The sequence below is a fragment of the Sphaeramia orbicularis genome, chromosome 18 (genome assembly GCF_902148855.1).
Source record: "Sphaeramia orbicularis chromosome 18, fSphaOr1.1, whole genome shotgun sequence".
Classification (NCBI taxonomy): Eukaryota; Metazoa; Chordata; class Actinopteri; order Kurtiformes; family Apogonidae; genus Sphaeramia; species Sphaeramia orbicularis.
The window spans coordinates 19035969-19060466 of NC_043974.1; the positions used below are offsets into that span (position 1 = coordinate 19035969).

Genomic DNA, 24498 nt, shown 5'->3' on the forward strand with positions numbered 1-24498 from the left:
TCAAAAGTACAAAGAGAGGCATTCACTTATTACCTTGTAATCAAATTAATTACAAATCATTCAGAACTATACAGAATGCTCCACTGGGCACAACACAATGGTTGACTCATGATTTCATACTTGTCATATGCTTTTGTTGTCCTGACAACAGAAACAGAAGAATATTTACCTGTTTCGCTGTGGATTTGATATATTTGTGAGCACAGAGAGTAGGAGGTGACAGACGGGTACAAGTATAAATACTCATCTTCTGTCTATACCTGATTTAATGAAAACTTTCTGTCTTTTATGATTCTTTTTATTCATTTAATTTTAATCTTGCATCTTCTTCATTGCAACCTTTATGCTATTTTATACTGTTACTTGACATCACTATGGATGAGGGTCAGCAGTCAATTATTGTTCCAGTATAAATAAATATAAGTGAGAATTCTGGATGGAAGAGAAGACAAAACTTTGACATTGGAGCGGGTTTATAGCCTGCTTTATTTGGCAGTCCTCTCACAAATGTCTCTGTACATAAGATGAATATATGGTAAAGTTTATTCATCTGTGAGTTTCCTCATTTGTCATTTAGCGTAAGCATTTTTTTCAAAACTCATTGAACAAGTGGTGCCAGGCACAATAAACCCCACCCCTCACATGTATTGTAGCTTATTTTGGCATGGATCCAGCTGATGTCATCATGTCGACACGTGTGCTGATGTCAACATATCAACTGCCTCTATCTACGTGGCAAGTTTGAAGTAAACTGAAACAAAATTGATGTTTTTAAAGGCATTTGAAATTTCATCCATTATAAGTAAATGGAAGAAAAAAAAAAGATTTAAAAAATTCATAAAATATTTTAACTTTGACTTACTTTTCCCAAAATGTAATCATATCTCTTCTGCGTCACTGGCAATCTATAAACCCAATTTGGTATGAATTCAACCAATAGTTTTGCTGCTAAAGTGTTAAACAATGAAACAAAGACACACAGAAACAAATAAGCTTAATCAAAAACAATACCCCTTGCCTCCCCTTAGGGGGGTGGGGTAAAAAGAACTTTGACTATACTGTTGCTTTGCTGCAGTACTCTCAGATGTCAGCTATTGGGTGAGTACACTGTGATCAGAATAACAACTGCCAAATTAAGACCCACATTGCAGAAATAAAGTATTGTTTAACTCCAAGACCAAAAGCATCCACTGAACTAAAATGCTTAATTACTGTTGAACCACTAATCCTATAAATACATGTAAATAAATCAGGTAAAGTAAAGTTTCTCTACTTTTCAACAGCATCATATGTGTCTTTTTTGGGCATTCAGAGGATCTGTGGTGAATGAAGAAACACTTATCTTCTGCAGTTTTGACTCACCAATGTAATCAGTTTCACAAATGACAGTGGTTGCAGATGCTTGTTCTGTTTAGTTACTGAAATATTTTGGTGAAAGACTCCATTTTTCTTCAGTTTTTGTCTGTTTTGATATAATATCTGTTCATTTTACCCTGAGTCTTTATGAAAATCTACATGATCAGTAATTCAACCCATAAAGACCCAAACATCCACCACTGACCATAACCATCTGCTGATCTAAACTGTTTAATACCTGTTGATCCACTAATTTTATCAATTCATGTAAATAATTGCTGTAAAATACAGTTTGTTATTTTTTCATGGTCATCAGATATGACCCATTTGGATGTTCTGAGGCTCCGTAGTTACCATGGCAACACTGTCATCTTCTATAGCATTGATTCACCAGTAAAACACAATGAGTTGGATCAGTGACAGTGGATGGACACATTTGGTTTATGTGCAGTTAATGATAGATTTGACTGAAAAAGTGACTTTTTCTGCAGTTTTCTCTGTTTTTGACAGAGTAAACCTCAACTTTAATCTGAGGTTTTATGGAGATCTACATGATCAGTAGGGCTGGGTATCATGGCCAATTTCCATAATCGATTCGATTCATAAGGTTCTGAATCGATTAATCACGATTCAATTTGATTCGATTCAATATCAATTCAATTCAGTATTAATTGATTGATTCAGAGTAATTTAGTGATACCAAAGTACAATTTTGAGATGTAACCTGATTATTTAAGTACCGCAGTCATGCAACACATCAATACTGGTATCAATATTGATATTAGAAAGGAAATAAATGACATTTCAGCAGTAAATTGCTGAATGTGCTCTTAAATACTGAACGAGACAGAAACATTGCCATGTTTTTACAGTGGTTAAAAACGGACTTCGTCACCTTTATTCTGTTTTATGGCTGGAGGCTACTACTCACTGGGGGTGGGGTGGGGGGGTGTTTCATGATTGTTGGCTGGAGCGGGGCTGGGGGTGCACGTGCTCCATGAATGTTGGTCGGGGGGTAGCGTAGCGGTAGGACATTGTCGCTTTACTCTTCCTCTAACAACATACTCAGCCATAGGTGATAGTATAGATCCAAGTTATTATTCAAAGAACGACCGGCTTCCGCGACGCGCTGGGCTGCCACTTCCTTCACACTGTGGGTTCGAGTTTGAGGCCGGAGGACCTCCAGTGGAGGGGTGTTCCCCACCGCGTCTTTTTCGCGAGCGAGACCAAGTCTTCCCCAGGAGTTCGCAAGACGGAGCCGCCCGCGGTTCCACGTACTCCCGGTCCTGCTCTGAAAAATCGATCTCATCCACTATTAATCAACTACGCAAAATTAAAATGAGATCGATCTAAGATCAATTAAATCGATTTTTTTACCCAGCCCTAATGATCAGTGAATCAAATATAGGAAAATACATGATTTTCACTGAAAATACAGAGCATAATATTATAACAAATGCTGATAAATCACTTATGAAAGGTAAAAAAATAGAGAAAAATTAATTTGGAAACTGCAACAAAAGTAGCTCTGGGTCTTTATGAGTTAAATACAGGAAAATATCTGCTTTCCACTAAAAGAAGTGTAGAGGATACTATTATAATCAATGGTGATAAATCCCTTAGAAAAGGTAAAATTTAGAGAAAAGTTCATTTGGAAGTCACCACAAAAATAGTTGTAGGTGTTGTAAAGCACTTTAGAATCACCTCTTCATTTAAGATAGAGTTTGAAAGGGATTCTGGTGAAGTTAAGGTGGAAAAAAAGTCTAGCCATGATGGTTTACAGCGCACATTTAGAGTTACAGTACTTTAGACAAGTCATTCATGTTAAATTTATTTTTATTTCATTACTTTTCCTGTGATTAATGACCACTGATGGATGCATAAGTAACTGATTTCTTGCTTTTACTGTTTTTTTGTTTTGTTTTTTACTTCAAAGTTTGAAACAAATAAACTAAACTAAAACTAAACATTCACAGTGAAAACAATATGAGCGACATTATATAAGTGTGTGTTTGGATCGGTCACCGCCCTGTTTACTTCACTAACATAAGAACATTTGCCCTGCAGATGAATTGTTGTGATACTTCCCATACTGACTTTTCTCTGAGGTTTGTGCTGTGATGCTTAAATGTATTTTTAATGCATTGTTGCTCTGACAGCGGAGATCTGTTGCAAGTGTAAAATCAGTGATGTATCTGTGTATATCCCTACAGCTACAGAGTCAGCTATTTATTCTTGATTTTATTCATGTTCCAGTCGCGCCGCGGTATACGTACCCTTCCCATTTTGCAGTAGGCCAGCAGCTTGTCTTCCTCCTTGGGGTGGAAGATGAGCGTGTCCGGGGTGAAGGAGATAGACTGCCGCTGGAAGGAGGAACCCTCGTCTGTGCTGATAAACAGCATCTGATCCCTCTCGTTTATCGAGGAGCCCACCAGCACCACCTGAACCAGACAGAGGAGGAGGAGGAGGGGAAGAAAATAGAGGTCAGAGGTGAAGCGGTCAGAGGGTAATATCCTGCCACACATTCGTCACACAGTCAGCAGTCTGGGGAAGATAAAGATTCCCATATCAATACTCACACACATGTTAATGTCCCTGCAAAGCTAAAGCCAATGAATATAAACACATGCACGGCCATGTACATTTATTCAAGGCCATGAGGACTCTCCATCAGCCCTGCATGCTGTGTTAGATGGTGGCGACACTGTATTGATTATCTATTTTGAGTTTTATAGCTCATAAAGTGAAGGCATTAACTACAGGGCACCCTAGGACCTGCCAACCCACCAATCACAATTATGTCCTGGACACAGAAGTAGAGTTACCAATAGGGCTGATCGATGGGAGCTGATGAAGCCATCACTTTCATTAGGAGTCAGCGAGAGGTGGGAAGCTGTCCAAAAAGAGTTTAGGTGTTCATACTGTGTCTTTACAGAAAGGGGTTGCTATGGTGTTGGATGTGTTTTAACTGTATTTTCAGTCTGCCAGATAATGAAATCACAAGCTGACAGCTGTGTTCGCTCTCAGCATCTGTTTTACTCTGTTGCCAAGGTTTACGTTTACGGATCCAAAACGGTACAAAGGGTATTCAAGAAAACGAAGGTGCAGCTTGTGATGGTAATTAAAACATTAATTATGCTTGTTAGACATGCACGCGAATAGAATGCAAATTTTACCATGGCTTCTGTGGGGAGCTCGCTTTTTTATTTGAAAATGGTCCAAATTACATATATATAAAACACTTGATTTAACTGTCATTCATTATTTTGCTATTATTAAAGATATGAGAATAGACAAGTAGCTGTGCGCACTGAGGAGGCGAAGCAACAGAGCAGGAGATGCTGTTTCAGTATTAATAGTAGTAGACTTTCTGATCAATAAAACAAGGGGGAAAATCAAGTCCCCTATGAATGCTGTATCTGTGGGTAGCCAGGAAAACAAGAGATGCCTTTATGTTGCTGCTGTCTAAAAGAAAATTAAATCTCTGTTGTATTTTCATCCCTTATCTTAGAATAATCTTTATCATCAGGTTGTCCTGTTATTCACACCTGCACAGGAAAGCAGACAGAAGGCTGTATTCATACAACACAAGTCATTTAACAATAAAATAGGCTAACGGACTCCACTACAACCATCTACATACTATTACAGGTCTATCTGATATATCTGTATTACATATTAGTACTGTGAAGTGGGTGGGGCTTTGATAATATGTAGCTAGACCACACCCACTCCTTGTTAAACTAAGTAACGCAGATTTAAAAAAAAAAAAAAAAAAGTACTTATGTAAATATGTATATGGGTGCTTCAATGAAACTGGGTTCATTTTGGTACCTGGCACTTTTCCAGCTTTTTAAACCCAATAATAAAAGAGAAATTTACACATATTTCCCTCCAGGATGTACCTAATGATGACCTCAGATAAATGCAAAAAAATTATACTCATGCTCTGAGCCATCCCAAAATTAATGAATTTTTAATAAAATATTAGGGCCAAAAATAGGTCCAAAATTGGGACATGAAAAGTTACCTAGGTGTCAGTGCATTTAATCTGAAAACATGACTTAGATTTATATATTATTATAAATAAAGACACTGTGTTAAATTTGACAATCCTGGTGGTTTTTCTAATCCAGACATGCAGGTTTTTCATGAGTCTCTGTCTCATTCCAGGTTTTGTATGTGACCTATCACGTCCACTCGCATTACATGCAGAACCTGCCCAGTTAAATACAAATAAATTGTGAGTGATTTTGCAACAGTGGTCATTTTTGACCAAAATGTACCTGTGAGAGAATAAAGAGACATTCGAAAAAAAAGTAGCACAAAATTTTGTGTCCTTTTTATCGTGTTATGCACAGATTTTTGTACAAAAATGATAAAAAATGTGTTTTATCTGACAAATAGTTTCTCTTTTATCTCACTAAATATTTACTTTTAAAATAGACTTAAAGTGCTTCCAAAGTTGCTTCATAACATTAGTCTATATCTGGTTTGAATTTTTAGCCCCATGTCCTGTTTTAAGGGACCAGTTTCATAGAAGCACCCATATCTGTAATGTTTTACATGTCTGTAAAACATTATTATTATTGGTTTTTTGCACTATCTTTAAAATGTAATCACAATTTCTTTTCCATGCACTTTATGCTGTTGCTACTTCAATCACTTTCATCTGATCTTATAGAAACTAAGAAAAGCACTTTTTTGGGAAAGTAAAAAAGCAACCACAACATGGGATGTAGAGAGATAGAAATACCCTCTAAATACAGCCAATCATATAATATTCATGAAAATAAAACTTTATTTAGCCATAGAACAAACAGCCTTCAGAACATGTTTTCCAAATTTGATTTCTGGCTCCTCTTCACACTAACTTATATGAATAAAAGCTCATTTCCTCATAGACACTTGCCACACATGCTTGAACTCAGAGGCAGTAGGTGAATAATATTTCAGTATATTAGATAAGTCCAATTAATTTGTATTCTTGAGACACACAAGGAAGTATAAGGGATACACATGCACGCAAATTCTTGTCAGTATGCTCATCATGACTGCAATTAGGCAGCGAGTGAAGCAAGTCTCACAATTCGCTGGCTGCGCTACTTGAGAGCCGTGTGCGTTTTCATTCGCTTCCACCGAACGCGCACCCCCGCCCCCTGAGCAGCGTGGTCAATTAAAAGCCTGGCGTTTGTTTGGCTGCCAGAGAAAGGCCAACAAGGACACGAGGAGGAGTGGTAAAGTCAGAAGAGAAGGAGAGATGGTGAGAACAAGAACAAAGGAGAGGTTTTCTTGTACATTTTCTATTCCTTCTTTTGTACTGATGCTGTTAAAATTGCATGCACATCTCTGTACTTCCACCTGGGAGCTGCCTTTACTGCTTCTTGTTGACATACAAGTAACTTCTAGTGGAAAGCTCATGGTTCAGCGCCTTGCTCAAGGGCACCTTGAGAGCATTTGCTCAAAGAAGACACCCAATTTCCACTGGAGCTCAAGTGGATTTAAGGATTTAACCAACTTCCTTACAGTCCCAATCCTGCATTTTTACCCTGAACTACCTCCAGCCCAAACAGCCAGATGATCTGAATTGGGAAGTGGCAGCTATTTGGAAAAAGGGCACTTATTTTGCATTGAAAAAGAGCAGAGTATATACTGAAACAAATAATTCCCTGTGCTTTTAGAGTATGAAACATTCCTTATTTGGATGCACATGTCTTAATGCAGTTTCTCTTCCTTCCCTTTGGGGCAGGACCATCAATCAGGTCAGTCTCCAAGCCAATATGTCTCTATTTAAAGGACATCAGTCAGTTTAACCTAGTTGAGCTCCGACAGCTGGACATCCTCAGGACACACATCAATGCACCGCCTACACACATCACATCAGAAAACACAAGGGAAATGTATAGAGATAATCAACACCTGGGAGGAAACACACATAAATCCTGCACAAATGCATGTAAATGTGATAAATCTATCTTTTCTTTAATTACATGTAAACTATAATGGATTTATTTAGGTATAATTAAATTAGACCCGCTCAGCCATAACAGCCTGCTAATGTTTTTCACAAACGCTTCTGCAAATACTTTCAAACACATTTTCTTTGGATTTTGCCTTTGCCTGTAAAAAAACCCCCAAAACATTAATCTTGACAATTTTTATCAGAAGTTTATTTGGCACAAGCAATAGTTTTCAGTTTTTGAGAATTGCTGCTTATTGTCTTCTGTGGGTCTGGTGAAGATTTATCATACTTGAGAAAAATCTTGACTTGGTGTCATCAAGGTAATATCAGATTGGGCTGTCAAAACAAATCCTTTTTTTAGGGATGCACAGATACCACTTTTTTCCAGACCGAGTACAAGTACTAGTACTTACATTTGAGCACTTGCCGATATCGAGTACTGATACGAGTACTTAATAATCCCATTCCAGTTCTTAGTTCCTTTTGTAAATGTGCTTTATTGTCGTCATTAGTCTGACTGGAACAAGGCGCTGCTACTGACATTTAATGTGTTGGAATGAGCGTTTGTCAATTAATCCACCAGGGGGCGCCACTCTTAATTAACCATTATGGACAAATACCATGACGAAGAGTAAAGTTTTTGAGAAGAAGAAGAAGAAAGTCAATAATAACAAACATGGAGACGCCAGAGGCAACACTAATGTGATACTAATATTGCAGTGTTTTTGCTAGTAAGGTTTAAAAGCGAAGCTTCAGCAGGAACGGAAAAGATAAATGAGTGATAAGTTTCATTTTCACTTCCGCTGGTGGCGGTCCGCACTGCTCCGTACCCCCGGCCCAGCCCTGGTTAGTTGTCATAAATATGTCAGTAGTTTTTCACTAACTCACACAGTCACTCTTTGAACAGATCCTCTACCTCCACGGTTCCTGGTGGTATTCTCCGTCTGGGTACACATCCGCCAGCACCTGGAAAACGGATGGAATGTACGCAGAGGACAGACAGAACGCTGCATCCGTATCTGTCTGTGTCTTTAACGTTACTTGCAGTCAGCGTTACTTTTATCACCGTCATTTATTTTTGAAAAATCTCCACACTCCCCACACATTATTCCATCGCCGCGTACCTGCTGCACTGAACTGTGAATGTCACATGGCCGTAAGTGGTATCGGTGCATTTGTATCGGATATCTTTCACGAGTACAAGTACAAGTACACACACTGAGTATCGGAGCCGATACCCGATACTTGTATCGGAATCGGTGCATCCCTACTTTTTTTCTTTTTTTTGCAGGGATTGTTTAGCAGGAGCTGGGACTTGAAGCTTGAAATTCACATCAATTCAATAAGACACTTGAGGAATAGCAGTGCAAGTCAAGAATATTTTGGCAGTTTGATGATATTTATTTAATCCTCAAAGACCTAAACAGCCGCCGGCAGCCAAAAGCATCTGCTCATCAAAAATATCTAATATGTTATGAACCACTAAACCTATTGATATGTTGAAATAACTCCAGCATCAGATGAGTCTTTTTTGGACATTCAGAGGCTCTGTAGTGAACATGAAAACACTGTTATCTGCAACATTGATTCACCAACAAAACCCACACATTTTGACAGATGACAGTAGTTGTAGATGCTTGTTTTGATGTTCAGTTATTGATATAGTTGATATAGTTTGATATAATCACCATCTCCATACTCTGAGCTTTTCTAAACATCTCCATGGTGACTAAATATAAATATTAAATTGAAGAAAATACCTGCTTTTCAATGAAAAATCCAAAATACAGAGGACAATATTACAATATAAATAATAAATCACAAATATGGAAACACAATCATCTTCTGCAACACTGATTCACCAATAAAACTCATGTAGTTTGACAAATGACAGTGATTGTTGATGCCTGTGTTTATGATCAGTTAGTTATATATTTTCTTCATTTTTTATGTCTTGAGATAATAACTTTTGAATTTACTCTGAGCTTTTATGAAAATTTACATGATCAGTACAGTAACTATAAGAAAATGCGTTTCACTGCAAGATAGATAAATAACTTTACTGTCTGTTCCAAGTAAAAACAGAAACTTCCCTTTTGTCATGGCTGTAAGACAATGTTTAACCCATAAAGACCCAGTGCTACTTCTGTGTCAAATTTTCCTCTATATCTAGTCTTTCTTAAGTGATTTATCACCATTTATTATAATATTATCTACTGTTACTGCATAGTTTTTCAGTATAAATCAGGTATTTTCCTGTATCTAATTTACTGATTATGTAGCTGTTCATACAAGCTCAGATTAAAGTTGAGGTTTATTCTATCAAAGACAGAGAAAACTGAAGAAAAAGTCACTTTTTCAGTCAAATAGACCATGGACTGAACATAAACCAACTATTTCCATCCACTGTTATTTATCAAACTCCACTGGTTTTCCTGGTGAATCAATGTTGCTGAGGATGATGGTGTTTCCACGTTAACTACGGAGCCTCTGAATGTCCAAATGGGTCATATCTGATGACCATGAAAAGATGACAAACTGTATTTTACACCGATTATTTACATGGATTGATAGGATTAGTGGATCAGCAGGTACTAAACAGTTTACATTTGTAGATGTTTTTTTGTCGGTGATGGATGTTTGGGTCTTTATGGGTAAAAAACCAGACTCAGGCATTTAAAACACCCCGAGATATCAAAAACACAGTGCAACCAATAAAAACGAGTAAAACACATAAAACAACTAAAAACACAACAAACACAGTGCACTCTATTTTGCATTGTTGAGAGCAGCTATTGCAGAGGGGATGAAAGATTTTTTGTAGATGTTTCCTGGCCAGCGGGGTGTCCAGGAAAAGATGGGGAAATGCATACAATGATATAATTATAAATAATGATAAATCACTTAGCAAAGGCTAAATGTAGAGAAAAGTTCTTCTGAAAGTCACCACAAAAATAGCTGTAGGTGTTAAAGGGTTAAAAATCAGGCCTCTACACAGGGTACAGTGTATTCTCAGTAAGAGGTCTGCATGGATGTCATGTCACAGAAAGAATAGTTCCTCCACCTCCTCCACTGACATATCCAAGGTGAAAGCAAAGACTGACCAGGCCAGTTTGTGCAAAAACGCTGCCCTCAAAGTGTTTCAAATCCCACAGGAGTGAAAGGAGATGGGTTGTTAAAGGTACCAAGGTTAGTGAAGTGTGTGATACGTCGGCGGGAGCAGCCCTCAGCTCTCTGAATGTCTCATCTCGCAGTAACTTCACCTGCCAACAAGTGGCACTCTTGTCAAACTGTAAGCCTTCAAGTCTTCATCCCAAAGTTGAAAGTGAGCTTGTATCCTCCACACACTGATAAGACCGGCAACTCTACTGGGGGAGCACCAGGAAAAAGGACGAGGGGAGGGCAGACAGACACTACAATTCCTCTCCTGTAGCAGTGTAAGTTATGATCCTGTAGAATCAAAGGACTTTGATACATTCTTCCACCATAACGATTTCCTCTGAGTAATAAGTCAAGCTTTGGGAAGCACAGTGCTGCTATTGTACACAGCAGATAAAAGCAGGCTCTAAACTTCCTGTGTCTACTAGAGGCCGCAGGGGTGCAACACATTATAGGGACTTATAGAACCAAAACTCAGCTCTTTTTAATGCAACCAAAAAAAAAAAAGAAAAAACTTAAAGCACTGGCATGGCTTTGCAGAGCGCATCCCGGATTCCTGTGACTTTTGTTAATCTTTTGATCACAGTCAGTGTAACAGACGGAGCTGATCGCTACAGACACACAAGTCCAGCTGTGTTGACACACATCAGAGGGTATCGGGTCTCTAATCTATTATAAAACAACACAATCGACTTAACAGCTTAGAATAGCTTATCGAGGAGCGTTGGCATGCCGGTGGAGAACAAGTAACATGCAGGTCCACTGGACGGAGTGGAACAATATTGTTTACGTTTTCTCTGCATTGCATGTCACAACTTGGAACAGCTGAAGGGTTTGAATGCCTCAGGGTTACATGACTGACGAACGCTCCATCGACCTGAAGAATGGAGAAAGCATGTACATGATGCACACGCATGCACACATGTATGACAACAAACTAAATACAAATAATGTGTCTATAGATGAACAGTTTCTTCTCTTTTTTATATTGATTTTTCTTGTTGCATTGGTTTTAAATGTTGATATTCGAAATAAAAAATCAATCTTGAGCAGACAGATTGAAGGTTTCCAAGTGTGATCCTACTGTTTTATATGTATTATAACCTTGAACTTACACTACATTAACAATAATGATTATAAGGCTCTATGTAAGTGATTAGTATCCTTCAAGTAACACCTAAAAACTTGACCTTGTAATAGAAAATTGTTGGAAATATCCATACATCAATGTCCAAATTCAGATGAATGTGGCGTCATATTGTTGCTGATGTTACTTGCAGGTATTTCATTAAAATTAAATATAATGGATTATGTCAGGAAATGTAAAGTGAATAACATGTTAACCCTTCATGCATAAATTATGAAGAACAAAGTATCTACATTTTTTTTTTAGATCGATTTTATGACTAAAAATTAGGCTAAAGTTGAAATGCATTTTGAATTTTTTTTAAAATATGGTTTTATTAAGAAGATATTTAACTTCCTGAGACCCAGGAAAGTACACATTTTGGCTTTTTTTTAATGAAATAATTCCCTATATTGGAAACATCTTGATGCAACAGTTTTTACAGATGTTTTTTTTTTTTTTTTCTAATGGAATCTTTTTTTGTTTGTTTTTTGTGTGTAAAGCTAATTCCACAAACAAGGCCAGAAAACTCACAGCTGGGTCTTACGAGGTTAATTTTATGAGATCACAAAGCAGTCAAAGTTCTAAAACTAAGATGATGGTCTATAGAGACTGCCCCCATGTGGTTTGGAGAATATTGCTTTGTTGCTAATGTTACTTGCAGCTATTTCATGGCATCATATTGTTGCTGATTGGACTTGCAGCTACTTCATTAAAATTAAATATGATGGATTATGTTAGGAAATGTAAAGTGAATAACATGTTAACCCTTTCATGCACCAATTATGAAAAAAAAAATTATCTCGATTTTTAAAAATCGATTTTAGTACTCAAAATTAGGCTAAAGTTTAAACGCATTTTGAATTTTTTTAAAATATGGTTTTATTAAGAAGATATTTAACCTCCTGAGACCCAGAAAAGTACACGTTTTGGATTCTTCTTCATGAAATAATTGCCTATATCGGAAACATCATGATGCAACTGTTTTTCAGATGTTTTTTTTTTTTTTTTAATGGAATGTTGTTTGCGATGGACAGTTTTTTGTTTGTTTTTTGTGTGTAAAGCTAATTCCACAAACAAGGACAAAAAACCCACAGCTGGGTCTTAGGAGGTTAACTTTACGAGATCACAGAGCAGTCCAAATTCTAAAACTAAGATGCTACTTTTTTTCATTGTATTGCTTAGGGTCTATAGAAACTGCCCCCGTGTGGTTTACAGAATACTGCTTTTATAACCCTTTGGAAAGTGAGCTTGGATGTCATGCATGAAAGGGTTAAAGCATCTCTTCTGTAAACATAATTTTTGCCTCATTCATGTTTGATTTTAATTGTCGGTGGCTGTGAAAACAACAACTCCCATGATCCCACTCCTCTTCACAATATTATGTACTATGTATTTTATTATTTCATTCACAGACCCCTGGCAGCAGAATATACACGCTGTGCGATTAACTAATGAGATCTGGGAATGTGGCAAGACTGTTAAAACAAGTCACGCTGTCAGACTGTTGAAATTTATTTTGGATAGATGAGAAATATCAGATGGGCTTCCTTCATTCATTTTGCATTACCGCCTGATATACTGTATAATGTACAGGTTTTCATGCATCTGCTTAGTTGTAATGAAATTCTACTCAGTCCAGCTGCATCATGTCTGGACTTCAGGATGCAAATGAAAGCAGGTTTAGGAATGTCAACAGCCTTCAACAGATATGCTTTTAAACATAAAGATCTTTGTATTTTGTTGATATTTGTTAGTTTATTTTAAGGGGTACACAGTAGATACTAGACCAGGGGGGTCAAATATACAGCTTGTGGCCCAAAACCAGTCCGCCAAGCGGTCCAATCTGGCCTGTGGGATAAATTTGTGAAATGCAAATATTACTGTATATAGACGGTACTAACAGTCAAGGGTGTTAAAATCATTTTAGTTCAGGGGCCACATACAAACCAATTCAATGTCAAGTGAGTTGGACAGTAAAACACTGTTATAATAACCTACAACTAATGACAACTCAAAATTTTGCTCTACTGGTCTACATGTCCAGGGTGTACCTGCCTTCACCCATAAGTAGCTGGGATAGGCTCCAGCGACCCCCGTGACCCCAGTGAGGATAAAACAAGTTCAGAAAATTAATGAATGAATGAAATTTTGCTCTTGGTTTTAGTGTATAGAAGTCAAATCAGACCTGAAATGTCTTAGGAGAGGTTTTGTGTGTTGTAAGTTGTAATGCACGTGTGTAAATGATAAAATGAGGTATTATATTGTTAAAATTGCACGTGTTTTTGACATTAAGGTTAAAGAAAGAGTACAACATAATTGTCTATGACTATCCTGATCACCTATCTGTTTATATCTGTAAATTATATTATCTTTTATCAATAAACCTGTATTTGTTTTTATTAGTGGTTTTTGTATTTTGAGATTCAGGTTGGGTTGTATGGGGGTCGCCATTGGTTGGGGGGGTTATACTTTGTGTGTCACAAAATCCTGTATCATAAGATGTGAATTTCTTTCTTTTTTTGTATTGTACTTTTGGAGATGCACAATGAAAATAAATAACAAATTGATCCAAAAAAAAAACAAACAACAACCTTGTTTTCTTAAGGAATTTCACATTGTTCATGTATTTTTTAAAGGATCATTTGTAGATGTAAACATTTTCTTACTGTAATTTTACATTTTTCATCCCAAAACATAGAGAAGAGTTTGTAATTGTAATTATTTATAGGTTATTGTGTTATTATTTTACTGGTCCGGCCAACTTGAGATATAATTGCACTGAATGTTGCCCACACAAATGAAATGAGTTGGACACCCCCGCACTAGAACTACACTTACTCTGAGCCTATTATCATACTTCTTCCAGAGTTGCTGATCTCTTACTGTGCTTAACTCTAAATCAGACTGACTCTGTCTTCTGTGAAAATTAATTCCTGCATGGTTTAGTTTCCACAGGTCAAGCCTTGGACCTTTGAAGAACTTTAACATAAGGGGTTATTGCTGACAGTTTGACAACAATTATTTTGTTTTACTCTAACAAATTGTTTTTTGAGCTTTGCTAAAGCACCTTCCCCATGGATCACAACGCATTTGCTGCTGGGAGAAAAATATCTGATTTCAAGTTCTCCCTAAACAACTGATTTTATCCACTTTGTAGTGATTTCACCAAAAATTGGAAATCAGAATTTTTAAAGCACCTTTGGATTTTTATGTTAAAGTCAGTATAGAGCCATTAGCACCAGTGTTATAGGTCTATAAATGTCTTGTGATCAAAATCCAGATGCTTTCAATACCTGAGAGAAAAAAATGGTTCTGTTTAAAGTGATGCAAAGCAGAAAGCTGGAATTTCCCCTGGATCCCAGATTGAAGAGTTCAGTAGTGATCCCTTATTCCTCTCAAAGTTCTGCTCTCTAGAATTAACATATTAGAATTAATTTGTGCAAGTGCTGTAAAATTTTCTGGTCAACCATAGAGCCCCAAATTATAATCAGCTAGTTGAGGACTTGCAAAATGCATGAATAAATGGGTTGAGGAATGTTACTAAAAATCCATTTCTTCATCCCATGATGCAAGGGATAACCATGGTGAATGATTTCATTTAGACACTAGTGATATGGAAACCAGGTACCAAGCAGCTTCAACCCGAACATGATGGTGATTATAGCGGGAAACAGTCGCAACCCACAAGAAAAAGAAACAGTATCTGAAATATTTTGGAGCAGTTCTGATCAGAGCTGCTTCTACTACTTAGGTTAATTCTTCATTAGGCTTCATATTCATATATTGACCCGTTTAACACATATTATCTTCAGATTGTGAATACACATTTAAAGCTATACCTACCGATGTGGCATTTCTCACAGCACTTAGCAAAAGTTTGAACATGAACAACCCGCCTCCCTCCAAAGCCCCGCCCCCTTCCCTCTGCCTGAGCTCTGAGGCTCCTCCTCCTCTCTCCTCCTCTCTCCTGATGCGCAATGGAAACAGAGGGGGAAGCAGAGGTGGAGATCCGGTCCGTTTTGGCGTGTCCGCGGACCCCTCCCTCGGTAATCAGATGCATCATCCACCTGCCACGGGCCTGCGGCTCCTGTTCCATCAGTAGACCTGGTCTGTGCAGTACTGGGTCAGTGTCTTCACTGCAGTGCCCAGGGGATGGGTGTGCGCACTGTGAACGCGCGGCCTCCGCGAATTTTCCGTGGACATTTGAACTTTCACAGTCCATACAATTATCATCATACATTGTGTGACACCATGTACATGTACCTGTATGAGTCCCACCGTCATAAAAGCTGAGCTTTATGCAGACCTGTTCAGTCCAGTACAGCTGACTTCCAGACTTTTATCTCCATCCTTCATTCATCAGACTCCTGTTTGTGCCCCTCAGTTGTCGTTTCTGTTCATAAATCCGTTTTTTCCTTCCACATGTGCATGTCAGTTCTATCCAAACACATCGTAGACAGTAGACTGTGGTCAGTGACAGGAGAAGCAGCGCGAGTGAAGCGTCAGATTCAGAGGGACACATATCGGATGTGAGACGGAGATAATGGATCGGATGCTGGACGGCCGTAATGGATGATTGACAGGAGGCTTAGCCAGGTTCGGCCAATTATTTTATTCGGACCGACTAAAATGATTGGTCAGACTTTTATCAGAAATACATGAGAATTAAACATTTTTGAGTTTCAATACCTGGTGGATTTCTTTTACATTTTAGTTTGACACATGCTTATCAGGAGCATTTTAAGATGACAAAAGAAAAGTGTAAAAATGCCACATCATACGGTATAGCTTTAAAAGGCATAGATGCAAGATTGGAAATTTGGTGTTTTTTTAACATGTTCACATAGGTCAAAAATCTGACTTCAGATTTGGAATCAGCATAATGGATTTAGACGCTGTCAGATGTTTAATCTCCAGTAGTCCGTTGTCATCTTTATATCCAAATTGAAACTTAACAGGATCATACTCTAGTTAATAATACATTAGCCATAAATCAGACCTGCATTGTCTTGAGTGACAGGGATGTATGAAAGGGGTCATATTTTGCTAAACCCACTTTTATTAGTCTTTGGTACATTTATTTGTGTATTTGGACCCTAACAGTTCAAAAACTTTGAGTTTGAACCCTCTAGGTGCTGCAAAGCTATCTTTATATTCATTTTGGCAAAAATTGAGTGGATTTCTACAACCTGTTTTAATTCATGCTTAATTTGTTATGTTTTATAGCCTAACTAGTTATGTCACAACATTTGCATATATAAGGTCAAGACTTCTAATGGACATTTCTCGCCAACAGACACATTTAAACACAATACAGTGAGCGACCATATCAAATTCAACCCTATAACGCCGAACGTATCATATTTGATACATGAGTTTTGAAGCCCTCTACATGATTAGTGTGATTTTTTTTTTCTTGAAAAATCTGATGTATACAATTAGATACATATATAGACACTATAAGACTCTCATTAATGAGGAGGGAGGCAGAACTTTTCCAATTCTGAAAAGTAATTACCAATTTGTTAGACATGTTTGTGTTGTATTACATTTTTTGTTTGTTCAAAAATAATATTTGAGCACTGAGACCTGATATATCAAATATGATACAAAATTGAAACTCATGCATGGAAATTGATATTTGGAAAAAAAAAAAAAAAAATTGGTTGTTCAGAAGGACCAATAAAGGCTCCAGTTTCAAAGAATTCTGTCAGTGATTTAATGGTTCAGGCTTTACAGGGTTAAAACCTTTTAAATACTTTTTTAAAGGTATTAAATGCAGATTTGTAAATTCAAAACTCCACACGAACCTTGTAAATGTTCCTGAGAATGTTGGTGGAAAATGGGCCCTTGTGTTTATTTCTTGTCCAAGTTTATTGTACCAATGCCTCCGAGTTCTCATTAGCTGCATATGCACTACAATTTAATTACATGTAATAGAAAATGCTGACAAAAACATGAAAACTTCCCAAGTTTTAATAAGGCAGAAACATCTTTTCATAAAATACCTGTCTTAGAGACGTCTGGGCTTAAAAACATAAACAGACCATACACATGTGTACCAGTAGCTGTTTGCAGTGAGCAGTTCTCAGCGTTACCACTTTCCACTCAATTACATATGCAAATTGCAGGGCGTTCAGTTTCCGCTGGGACAGAGGGTCCCGTGTGATGACAGCTTATTGAGCCGTGGTCTGTTGGGAGTGAAGACATGGGAGAGCAGAGCTGTGTGGGGGCCCAGAGGACCCCTCCAGACAGAGGAAGTAGTTGTCTATTGACGGGATGGTAAGTTGCCATGTACTGTTAAGTCTGGGATCAAACCTCCCTTTGTTTGGCATAAAAGCTGATGTCTATAATAGAGAGTAAATACTGCATGTTGGGATTTAAACTCAGATCTGCAAGGTACATTCTTGAGATTTAGTTTCAGAAAGCAGCTAGTTAAACAGTAAAACATGGGTCTGTTCATCTGAAAAGCTGTAACTTGCTACAATCACTTACTACAGAGTGACAGAAGACGACTGTCAAGCATTTCTCTGAACCAAAAAAAAAAAGGAGAAAAAAATAGACCCTTTAAATGTACGAAAATATTCTGAAAGAAAAAAAACACCCTTTGTACTTTTGTCAGCGATTGCTTAAATCTGTCAATGCCCCACTGAACTACTGCACAAAAGCTCCTGGAAAAAGTGTGTTCTCAAGGTTGGAAGCATTTCAGCCAGACGCTACATGGTCTAAAATATTTATACCTATAGTAGTGTTTTCTTTCGGCAATTTAGACAATGGTCACTATCAAATTGGAGCTCAACAACTTGATCCTACTTTTTCTATTTTTCATCTTTTTTTTAAAGGACATAAAAGTTCAGGGTTATCGAAAAAATGCCTGTTCTCCTCAATCTGCTGTTCCCTGCCCTGTCTAAACACTACCAGTCCATTCAGCTATGTTCTGCAATACAAGCCTAATTTAACAGAGCCGTCCAGAAAAGATGAGTCTCACTAGTCCCATGTTCCATAATATTTTATTAAAACGATACTTAAGATCCTGAAATGCAGTCCTTGATCAAGTGTCATCCTATCGGAACAGCTCCCACAACGTTACACGACAAATTAGCCTTTAGCTCAACTCACCGTAACTTAGCATGACTCGGCTTTGTTTGGCTAGCAGGATGTTGCATTTCCACTACAATTATAGTACTCACTCAGCGCAGTTAGTTCAGATGACCACACAACCAGCTTGTTACGTCATCTTCAGCATGTCTGTGAGTGACACCACAAAGCCTCTTTATGACTCCAAGTTATACTGTCTGAAATTAAACATTATATTAAAATAAGAATGTGTTTTCAGGTGAAAATATAGTTGTTTAGACTTAAAGTATTAAAATATGATCCAAGGAGTATCGTTACAGTGTTCAGTATAAAGAATACAGAACCAAAAATGCTAATGTACAGGATTGTAGAACTGAATGCATTTACAGTAAGAGTCCAAAGGCATTATGTGACCACTAGAGGAAGTATTGAGTTGATCTGTTTATTCCAGAACAGATCTTAAGTTCAGCTACTGACAACACAAACTGTGACATGTGGATTTACTGTGGCAGTTTTCTGTCTAAAAAAAAAAAAGAGCTAAGCTAACAGAGCTATAATGTAAACTATCAGCTGATGCTTTCACTATATAAATATTTTTTTTATTGTGTGTGTAAACAATGAGCTTTATACTTTATTCATGAGTGATCCAGTCCGTGGAATTTTGGTCCTACGCTGCAAAAATCCAAATCTTACTGAGTGTATTTTTCTCATTTCTTGCCAAAATATCTCATCACGCTTAAAATAAGACATAATCACCTAAACAGTAACTTTTCAGTGAGATATAAGACCTTTTTTTAGACAATATATCTTGAAAATCTTATTTGAAGAAATCATACCAAGATAATTTTCACTTGTTCCATTGGTAGATTTTTTTGTATTAATCAAGCAAAAAAAAAAATATTGAATTGGGCAAAAAAATCTACCAATGGAACAAAACAAAATTATTTTGGTAAGATTTCTTGAAATAAGATTTTCAAGATCTATTGTCTAAAAAAAGTTCTTATATCTCACTGAAAAGTTACTTTTTAGGTGATTATGTCTTATTTTAAGTGTAATGAGATATTTTGACTAGAAATGAGAAAAATACATTTGGTAAGATTTGGATTTTTGCAGTGTAAGTGTGTTCTGGTACCAGAGTCCCCACTGTGGTTGAGGGTTTGGAATATCAATACTACATATAACTCACACATTAAATCTGTGGTTGAGTTATGAAGATAGAACCTGCATGAAATTTGCTTTGAAGTTTGCAGAGATTTCCCATTAACGTGGCTTAGTGTCCGATGTCGCAGCTGGACGATTGCAGCAATGACTGTGGCCTGACCAGTCTGATTACGCATCATGATTATAGTATGGTCTCAGTCCATTTGGAGCAGCAGCTAAGGTGGTATGAGAAAAATTACCCAATAGTCCCTGGGGATGTCGAAGCTGTTAAGCTGATACCATCAGTGAAAGAGCAGCATAAATGTGCATTATTTATTTATTTATTGACTTACTCATGTATTTCTAATTATTTATTCTTTTTTACCAGTTTGGTCCAGCATGATCTCATGGCTGGAGGGCACATGATGTTTCATTTCAATTTTTATATCAAAATCACTCATCATATTGGTGCTGTAGAACACAATGCACTTTGTTCGAGATGACCATAGCTAACTGGACAAAATCATCTTTGGTCATATGCCTTACTTTGACAGCCTTGAGTAATATTGGCCTCGCGCACTACAAATAACTAATGAAAATCACAATATCATGTGCCTAATGCAAAAAAAAAAAAAAACTACATAAAAATATGGATAAAAGCAGCAGCAGGAGAGGAGATTTTTCTGGCATGATTTATTCAATTACTTAACTTTCTCGCTTACTCATCATGTCTAAAGTTATATACTCACAAACACACAAAATGTACTGATAATAATGGTAAATGTGTTGTATTATTTGTGTAGCTTTTTTAACACAACATAAAAACTGGTCATATAAGTCTTGTTTACAATGCAGTCCATATTTTCAGACTGAGGCCAGTATCAAGGACAAGTCACAAACAAATATAATCTCCACTAGCCCTTGTGTATATATTTTTTTTCAATGTGTTCAATAAAACAAGGAGAACTTGTGGTGCTCCACAGCTTTATCTGTGACACATAATTCAGAAGCTGAGGTGACAAGTGAAACATGCTGGTTAAAATGCAGAACCCCGGTAGCGAACACAGACGACACCTAGTCTACGGAGGTGTTGAATACAAGGAGATGAGAGGTCTTCGAGTGTTCTCACCCATCTTGGCTGGAGTACAAATGCATTAGTTGGCGGCCGCCTCGTGCATTATACATATTAGCTTCCTCCCAAGCTGCTGCTACTACACTACGGTGCAGGTGACTGTCAAACATGCCCAGCTCAAGCAAATCCCTCATCTTGGCTCATGTACAAAGTAAAATATAATTCACACTGAGTGGGAGTTACACTCATCATTTTAAAGGTTGGCTTTTACACATGACCCCAAACCAGCAGCCAGTTAACGTTTTTGAGGGTTAAGGGTGAAGGCAGAAAGAAAATGTGTGTGGTGATGCTGAGAGTGACAGGAAGAGCAGATACGAGGAGGAGCTGGATGTTTTTATGTGTGTGTGTGTGTGTGTGTGTGTGTGTGTGTGTGTGTGTGAGTGACTGTCCCAGATTCAGCCTTGTTATGGAGCTACTCCCTTCAGCTGACGCCTCCTAGAGCACACAGATACTGACTGACAGGGACTGGGAAACCCTCTGAGCTCTCTTTGCATCTATTCCCTTCATCCAATACCAAAAGCAAAGTCTCCAGTCAGCTGCAGAGTACTCTTCACGTTACTCTTAAAGAACCAGGGGGAAAAAATACAAATGAGGCCTGTAGTCGTTACTGACCTACAGTTAACTTTTGAGGATGGCTGACAAATGTCTTATGTCAGAAACTTAGATAAAACTTCTACAAAAATATACTTTGCAACAGGAATTTGTATATTGTTGCTGTAGGCTGGTAATCTCATAAGTCCAGTGTTGAAAATGGCTTGTAACTACACTTCTTAGCTCCATTCATTTATTTAAAGTATACATTGTTTTTCCAGTTTCCTGAAAAATAACCATTTTGGACATAAGAGGTTTCTGCCTGACAATGAGGAAATGCAACATTTATATGATCTACAGGGTGTCCCAAAAAATGTATACACACTTTAAATAATTGTAAAGTAGGTGTTTATTAAAATTCATTTAATTTTCAAAATGTAATAGAATTCACAAACATCATTTTATTGTTTTGTCAAAGCCTGTTCTAAAACTGACGTCCGTTCTGGTCCAGACGCTGCTGACAACGCCAAGCAATGGAAACGCACACATCACCAAACAATTTCCTTGGTATTTGCGTGCATTCACGTTCAATGGCTGCTCTCAATTCAGCGACTGTTGCAGGTCTCATAGCATTGACTTTGTCTTTTAGGTATCCCCATAAAAAAGGTATAGTGGTGTGAGGTCTGTTGAACGCGGAGGGTATTCAACAAAACCCCTCTGTCCAATCCACCTGTTTAGCAAGTTCCCCAGATCTCACACCACTAGACTTTTTTATGGGGATACCTAAAAGACAAAGTCTACGCTATGAGACCTGCAACAGTCACTGAATTGAGAGCAGCCATTGAACGTGACTGCACGCAAATACCAAGGGAATTGTTTGGTGATGTGCGCGATTCCATTGCTTGGCGTTGTCAGCAGCATTTGGACCAAAACGGACGTCAGTTTGAGAACAGGCAGTGACAAAACAATAAAATGATGTTTGTAAATTCTATTACATTTTGAAAATTAAATGAATTTTAATAAACACCTACTTTACAATTATTCAAAGTGTGTAAACATTTTTTTTTGGGACACCGTGGGACACCAGCAAAATTTTACTTTTTCATCTGTAAAAAAACCAGCTTGATTTTTTGCAAAGCAGCATTTAAATGGATGATATAGTAAAAAATGTTATACAGTCAAAATCAGAAACAAAATTAGACACTTTCAACAGTTATAAATAGTGGCAGTAGATGAGGATTTTTTCCCAAACAGATGTTGTAGGTAAATAAGCACACCCATTCCTCCACTGAAATGTCGGCCTTCCCTGTGTTTGTTAGTCTTTCGGAGTTCGATCTGTTTTCTCCCGTCTTTACATTTAGCCTCTCTGCCTGATGTTGTGTTTGCCTCAGCTGTCTCCTGCCTTTCTCTATCACTCCATCCCTCATTGATGGATGTCTCTATCTACATCGCTCTTCCGATATCTCCTCCAGAGTTTCTCTCCGTAGTCGATGATAGACGGTAGGTCTGAGCTCTCCATTAGAGGATGGAGACAATGATCAAACCTCGGGAAAATCTCTCTCCTTTTTTAATTACATTCCTCTGTCGAATAAAGAATGGGGAGATGAGAATGAGAGGGTGGAGAGGAAGAGAGGAACCTCTATGCAATTACTCTCGACTTAATTACATACAGTTGGAAAAAAAAGAACCTGTACCTCCCTGCCTGAAGACAGAGAAAACAGCTTCAGTACATAGATCTACACCTGAGAGATTTTTTTTTCTGTATCTAATGGCTGCCATTCAAGTGTCAACCACCAACACATGCCACCGTGGAGCTCTCCTTGCAATGAAAACCCTCATTGCTATGACAACCACACTCCAGTATGGGTAAAAGGTGTAATAATACCACAGTAATAAGCAACAAGTCATATGATTTGAGGTTGACAGTCTGGATTATATTTATTCAAATTCAATTTCTAACAGAAGAGCTCAAACTTTTATTTCTGCAAAGGACATTCAGAACTAATAGAAAAAGTTACCTAACATGACTTGGTATGACGGAGAAACCAGGAAGTTAATTATTAATACTTAAAATAAAAGCAGAATACATAGCTAATTATGATACCAAGAAATAACATGAACAAGTTTCTCAGAAAAATAGAGGCAGGCAGTGTGTTTCGTTCGTTCGTTTGTTCCTTTTCTATAATCTAATCTGCCTGTGGAGCTGACTTGAAGTTAACCCTTTAACGGGCGAGTGACTATTTTTAGTAATTTCCGCACACATTACAAACACAGTGACAGCAACAGTTAAAGTGAGGACAGTGAGTCAACAATCTCAGGTCCAATGTGGTCTACAGGGTCTGTAAGGTCCACCTGTGCATGAACAGTGAGTGTACCTGCTTTGTTAGGTACCATGAAGTAATGGTACTAATGTAAGGAATGATGTTCAAAGGGATAATGTGGATGTGGACAGGGGTCTGGATCAGCACTTATACTGTAATGTTGTAAAAATGTTCTAATGTTCTAAAATACATGTTCCTTTATTTTTACCTGCCTTTCTTTTGCACTGGTGTGTTGCATGTTGCTGCTGTATACTGCTAAATTTCCCCATGGTGGGATCAATAAAGTCTTGTCTTATCTTATCTTTCATCTTACATGGGTTTTTCTTGTATTTTTTATATATACTTCTTGGACTTTTTTTTGCCACTTATGGGTAAGGAACCAAATATGGTAACTTCATTTACCTTGATTTTTTACATGACTATAAAACATTTTGAAAAATTTCACAAAAGTAATCAAGTCTTGTTATGTCCTCCAATAGCACACACTAAGAGTGAATTTTGTTGCCATGTAAATATGTTTCTTTAAGTAACATTTGAAAATACAACAGAATTTAAAAAGAATTTAAATTACGGTAAAACAATGATAGAGTAATTTTATATGACCTAGTAGCGCTTTGTGGTACATAACCGGTACGAAGTCATTTGGTTTTTCTTACGTTTATTCTCAGTCTTATCGGATTTCAAACATATT

At 37.4% G+C, this 24498-nt stretch overlaps 1 protein-coding gene across 7 annotated transcripts in view; it reads right to left on the minus strand.

Moving 5' to 3' along the window:
- The window catches only part of sorcs2 (sortilin-related VPS10 domain containing receptor 2), a 593249-nt gene that overhangs the window by 110050 nt on the left and 458701 nt on the right, over window positions 1-24498 (minus strand). For all 7 annotated transcript variants that reach the window (XM_030162130.1, XM_030162128.1, XM_030162129.1 and 4 more), the window contains exon 4: window positions 3633-3797. In XM_030162130.1, the coding sequence (XP_030017990.1) occupies window positions 3633-3797 (165 nt within the window). The remainder of the gene's footprint in view (window positions 1-3632; window positions 3798-24498) is intronic.